At 39.0% G+C, this 6677-nt stretch overlaps 1 protein-coding gene across 4 annotated transcripts in view; it reads left to right on the forward strand.

Annotated features, from left to right (window-relative positions):
- Positions 1 to 6275, forward strand: part of CDH8 (cadherin 8) — a 322908-nt gene extending 316633 nt beyond the window's left edge. For 3 of the 4 annotated variants that reach the window (XM_059667865.1, XM_059667866.1, XM_059667869.1), the window contains 2 exons: positions 2054 to 2305; positions 3163 to 5270. In XM_059667865.1, the coding sequence (XP_059523848.1) occupies positions 2054 to 2305; positions 3163 to 3656 (746 nt within the window). In that variant the 3' untranslated portion in view covers positions 3657 to 5270. Of the gene's footprint in view, positions 1 to 2053; positions 2306 to 3162; positions 5271 to 5304 lie in introns of those variants that run through there. The other variant, XM_059667868.1, reaches the window with a different exon arrangement.
- Positions 6276 to 6677: the final 402 nt, after the last annotated feature.

Genomic DNA, 6677 nt, shown 5'->3' on the forward strand with positions numbered 1-6677 from the left:
CTTAATAGTAAGGCAATATAGGCCTGCTTAGACCTTAAACCAGGGATGGGGAACATCTAGCCTGTGGGCCATATAAGGCCTGTGAAATCATTTGGTCTGGCCCTGCCAAGGCATTAGGGGTGAGTTAATTAAATGCTTGACCAAATGTAGCAGGCTGATTTTTAAGTTGAGAATTTGGATTTTGTGTGGCCCGCAAATGATAGTGTAAATGTCCAAAATGGCCCTTGGCAGCAAAAAGGTTCCCCACCCCTGCTACACAAAGAAAACATAAATATAATTAATGCATATGTTTTAGGGAATGGCTATCATTTTTTGGAATCTGGTTATAGAACTATATGGTACAAAAGATTTCATACAGTTACTTAAAGTCATTGCATAGACTATCTGTAAACAATACGACACTGATGACCAGGAGTTAGACAGCAATGGTTTGGAATCGCTGCCTTAATATGCAACAATGAGGTAGACAAATGTTTCCAAAGTTGCCAATATTTGAAAAGAAATTCCAACTGAAATCATCATTTTGCCCAGAAAACATTGCACACATTTACCAAAATTATGTTCATTTGCTTTTGGCGGGAAAACCAGTCTGAGATAATTAATATTTCTAAATTGAATACATAGTTCTTTCATTAATCAAATGAAAAAAATATATTAATAATTAATATATGTAATACGATTATAGTTCATGGGACAGGGATGAAGATAAGAAAAGTATAACTTGGGGGGTGAAATTTTGAGAACTGTAGGGCCAATTCCTACTCACTGATCAGCTTTACTTTGAACTGATCTTTAAATATTGCCTAAATGTCCTTAAGTGTTGACTCAGATAACCAATATGAATCTCCAGATAGTTCATTGATACACGTGAAATGGAACACTTTTCCCTATGACTTTTCATTTCATTCTTACCTGTGTAATCACTGCAGGTCTTCTCTACAAATTTTTAATGTATGTCGCCTATCTCCTCCAATTGGCAGTACATAGGACTTTACCACGTTAGTATAAATGCTCTAGAGCAGTGGTTCTCAACCTTCCTAATGCCACGACCCTTTAATACAGTGGTGACCCCCAACCATAAAATTGTTTTCGTTGCTACTTCATAACTGTAATTTTGCTACTGTTATGAATCGTAATGTAAATATCTGATATGCAGGATATATTTTCATTGTTACAAATTGAACACAATTAAAGCATAGTGATTAATCACAAAAGCAATATGTAATTATATATGTGTTTTCTGATGGTCTTAAGCGACCCTTGTGAAAGGTTCGTTCAACCCCCAAAGGGGTCGCGACCCACAGGTTGAGAACCCCTGCTCTAGAGCGGGTACAACCTCTTAGTTACCTATAGAGTCAACAAATTGCATTGTTTTATGTCATAGTGTCATGTAGGCTATCTTTTAACCCAGAGCTTCTCAAACATGTCTTTCAACTGTGGTGAGATTCTCTCCCACCAATTTTGCATGATCAGGATAAGTGAGAGAAAATTAAGCTTATTGTAGGACTTGGGATAATTTGGGTCTTCTGCAAGGTCACTTTTTCTTAAATAAAAAACATAGTTTGCATTTACAAGATGATGATAAAACTTCATTAATTTATCATGGGGCCATATTCTTTGGACTTGTTTGGATATGGATGTTGTGGTCCACGCCAGTTGGGAAAATGGGAAGAGGACTGGCTGGTATGACTCAGTGGATTGAGCATCTTTCCATGGACCAGGAGGTCCCAGGTTTGATTCCTGGTCAGGGCACATGCCCGGGTCGTGGCCTTGATCCCCAGAAGGGAGCATACAGGAGTCAACTGATTGATGTATCACTCTCACCGATGTTTCTCTCTCTCTTCTCTCCCTCTCCTTTCCTCTCTATCTAAAAATCAATTTAAAAAAACATATTTAAAAACATTGGAAGAGGAGAAGGGCAAAGAGCCTGAGTGGCCCAGTGGAGCCGGGTGGCTTTGAGGCTCACAGAGGATTTAGGAACTAGAAAAACAAGTGTTGCTTGGGCAGCCATTTTTGAAATGATGCACGCAATTGTGATTGTCACCTTTTCCAGATAATTCCCTCAGCATTTTGGCCAAGCATAATGGATTCAACCGTCAGAAGCAGGAAGTCTACCTTTTGCCAATCGTCATCAGTGACAGCGGGAACCCTCCCCTGAGCAGCACCAGCACGCTGACCATCCGGGTCTGTGGCTGCAGCAGTGATGGTGTTGTCCAGTCCTGTAATGTGGAAGCTTACGTCCTTCCGATTGGACTCAGTATGGGCGCCCTAATTGCTATATTGGCGTGCATCATTTTGCTGCTAGGTATGTATTTCCTTCATAGCCTCATGGTTCCCATTTTTCTGGTTCATCAATGACTGTACATAAGGACAGCAAACCCTGACCAAGCCAGACATCCAGCATGCTTTTGGAAAGAGGAACCCTTTTGGACTTCTCCTAGCTCTGAGATCACTAAGAGGAGGTGAGGAAAAAAATGGTTGTGATGGTAAATGTTGGACCCTAGCCAGTTTGCCCTGGTCCAGACATGTGGGAGGCAACCAATTGATATGTCTCTCTTACATCAATGTTTCTCTCTCTGTCTCTCTCTCTCCCTTGCACTCTCTCTAAAACTCAATGGTAAAAAAAAAAAAAATAGTAAACGTCCAATTGGAGATGACTATTCAGTGCCTTTTCAGTGCCATCACCAGTGAAAATATAGACTAAGGTGAATGGTGGGGGAAGTGGGGATGGGCCTTATGTGGTTAAAAGCATCTATTATAAAGAAGACCTCCAGATCTGATGCACACCCTGCAATAAATATGTATCCAAAACTCTCTTTTATTCAAACAGTTTGTGGATGGGTTACTGAGTCCATCTGATCACAAAGTTTGGTGAGATAAAAAGAAAAAATAAGCAAACAAAAAATATATTTTTTTCTTCAAGATTACATTGTCTTCCTGAGATGTTTTTCTTGATATTAAAATCAAATAGCATTCTCTCAAAATTGAGAGCTCATCCTTCATAAAGGTATTTTGCTTAATTCTCACGGCAATGATATCAAAGCAATAGACTCATAAGTTTTAGAATAATGGCCCTCCCCCTGAACCTACAAGGTGCGTGTGTTGCTCATACGACTACATGCGAGTCGGCTAACTGTTCTTTCATGTTTGTTTTTCCTACAGTCATCGTGGTGCTGTTTGTCACTCTGCGGCGACATAAAAATGAGCCATTAATTATCAAAGATGATGAAGATGTACGAGAAAACATCATTCGCTACGACGACGAAGGAGGCGGGGAGGAGGACACGGAGGCCTTTGACATCGCCACTTTACAAAACCCGGATGGAATTAATGGATTTTTACCCCGTAAGGACATTAAACCAGATTTGCAGTTTATGCCAAGGCAAGGGCTGGCTCCAGTTCCCAATGGTGTTGACGTGGATGAATTTATAAATGTGCGGCTCCACGAGGCAGATAACGACCCCACGGCCCCGCCCTATGACTCCATTCAGATTTATGGCTATGAAGGCCGGGGGTCAGTGGCGGGCTCCCTCAGCTCCTTGGAGTCCACCACCTCAGACTCAGACCAGAATTTTGACTACCTCAGTGACTGGGGTCCCCGCTTTAAGAGACTGGGTGAACTTTACTCTGTTGGTGAAAGTGACAAAGAAACTTGACAGTGGATGACCGATAAACCCATGGAACTGAGCATTCTGTAATATTCTAGGGCCACTCCCTTTAGATACAGCCAATGTGGCTATTTGTTTTAGAGGCAAGTGTAGCACCAATCATCTATAAACTCAACTACATTTTAATGTTGAACCAAAAAAAAAAAAAGGATAATAAAAAGTCTATGTTAGGAGGTGATAAATCTTGTGGAGTGTGAATTAAACTATGTGGAGTGTCTAGAAGTCGTTGGATAGTTGCTATGTATGTGACCACACAGACAAAGATGGGGATCCTGGCTCATGCTTAGGGAAAAAAACATAGTTTTAAAAGAGGAAAAAAATCAAAATTAAAAGGTGCTTTCTTAGACAAAATGGACCTGCAAGGAATTTGCTGCTGAGATGTGTCTTCTGCAAGGATTTTTATAAATGCGAATGGTTTTTTTCCCCTTCACCAATAAGGATCCCGCCACACACGATAAAGCAATACTCGGTCGGCTGTACATTCTGACTTTTGGGAGTTTGGGAAGGCCTCCTAAGATTACATGGTACAGTGACCACACATTGTACATAATGGTTGGCCCCACTCATCAGAGACGGAATAGCATCTTTAAATATTGTGTCGAGCCTTAAAATAGTCACATGTTCCTAATCCATTCCAAGGTGGGGTCTGCCAACGCAGTGGTGGGAGGAGAGAAATCCCACGGAACAGGCTTGTTTTTAAGAAGCAGGATTACTCCTTCCCTCCACTTCATCTTGTTCCACAAGGACATAAAGATAGACTATGTCACGCAGTGGACAACGTCAGAGACAGATGGTTTTATTTGTTTAATCCTCAAAATAAATATTTTATTGATGTCCATTAATGCGTTTATTTATTAAGGTTGGTAACCTATAGATGAAGGGACTATATGGAGAAAAAAAAGATAAATTATATCCATTAATAATCCTTTAGATTGTTTTATATAAATATATATATATATATATATACACACACACACACAATGAATGTTTAATACATGTACATTTTGATGAGATGAGTATGGCAGGCAATATTCTGACCAGGGAGCGAATAATCTCTTTAGTGTAGAAAGTGTTATTGTGACTGGTGATGGCAGGAACAGCATTTTCCCAGAGAAACTTTTGGACTGTTTTCTATTTTGTTCATACTCCTAGTATTTGGTGTTTTTACTACAAGCACAAACATCTGAAAGTATATTGATCCGTGTGAATATTTAAACTCTAGACTTTTAGATACCTACATAACGCCCTGCCCAACAGACATGCTTCAAGTCACCCCACAATGTTTTAGAGCAGGAACCGATTTGTACATAATTTTACTGCTTCTGTTTTCAGCACTTCTCTCCCCGATCCTCATGGTGAGACACAGAACATCTTAGAGTCCAAAAGAGAACAGCCCTAGCAGATGTGAGCATATTCAATTTGTAATACCAACCTGACATTTAGGAGTAGAGAAATGTATGATACAACCGAACTACTACGACATGCAGATCATTTTAATTTTCTACTTTGCTTTAATGCAATATTGTTTATTTACTCCATGTATTGTATTCAGAGAAACTCCTGTATTGTTTCCTACTTTGTGAAATATATTTTTATAAATACCTTTGTTGTCTTCACTTTTCTTTTCCCCAATCAGATGAAGACCTACTACGAGAGTCTAACTAGAATTCTAGAACATTCAACTAAATTATTGCAAGAATCACCTTTATTTGTAAGAGCTTTTATATAAAGAACCAAGGATGTGAAATGGCTTGATCACACCATCTCAGGCACTGGCTTGGGCTGCCTGAAAAGAACATGACTTTGGCTAGAAAACTGAAGGTACCAATTTTTGGAGGCTACTTCTACTATGATAGAAACAAAATATTTAAATATGATACTTAGAATTGACAACTCTCCAGTGACTTAAATGAGGCCTTACTGAGTTTTTGTTGCCTGAGATTCATCCATAGTTTGTCCTTTATGTGTATCATGATAGCTGTTGAATGTGTTTTTGGAGGTCAAAGTGATTGCCCCAAATGATTTCAAAATACACTAGGATTTGGAAAAATGTCTGAAACAAATATTTGGTGAGTGTAAATTATTAATAGTAGTATTAGTAATAATATTCACTGATAACATTCTGACTACCTTACACATTCTAAACCAAGGTAAGATGATTACTTTATTTATCTCTTGCATACCAGACTCATTTCTAGTATATTTCTCAGTGAAGTGCCATAAAGTACAGATTTATAAACATGGTTAACAAAAATCATGCTAATTTTGGGAATATAAAGTCCATATCCTCCAATCTTGGAAATCAATAGGATAATCACCTATGATGGTTTCCATGAGCAGGAGATAATGTCTGGTATACCAGTTGCCCAAAGCTCAACTCAAAATTCACTTTGCCCATAGAGACAGCATGAAAGTGTGGGTCTCTTGCTGACTTAGTTGTTGTTGCCATCACCATGCTAGTACTTGGTGCTTAAAAACCCATTTAAGTTGTTATAATATGGAATCAAGTATGTTTATTACTAGGACTGAACTATATTTTTAGTGTACCCTGAATTTAAATAAAGGTCCAAGGAACACAGAGGCATTCTCTCCCCCCCCCCTCTCTCTCTCTCTCTCTCTCCCCTAGACTTAACTACTTTTTACTTTAGCAATAGACTTTCCAGGATTTCTTTAACCAAGAGAAGGCATGAGCGTTCCCAAACTTTTAGAATTTGAGAACCCCATGTTCAACTCTTTAAATAATACATATTTTTAACTTTATCAAAGTGACTGTTTTTGTCTCTGTGCACTGATTTCTGTTGCATGGGCATTTTAATGTGTCTATAGATCCCAACCATTAGTCCTTTCCCATTCTTCTACCAAATGGAGAAGAACTATTGAATTGATGCAAAGTGAGACAAAATCATCTCCCTCTACCTATCTCACAATTCAAGGCTCCTATGTGGGGAGATGAAGCATCCCTGAGTGGATTGGTCATCACATGGATCAATTCAGCCTTGACCCTGTCCA

This window comes from Myotis daubentonii, chromosome 15 (genome assembly GCF_963259705.1).
Source record: "Myotis daubentonii chromosome 15, mMyoDau2.1, whole genome shotgun sequence".
Classification (NCBI taxonomy): domain Eukaryota; kingdom Metazoa; phylum Chordata; class Mammalia; order Chiroptera; family Vespertilionidae; genus Myotis; species Myotis daubentonii.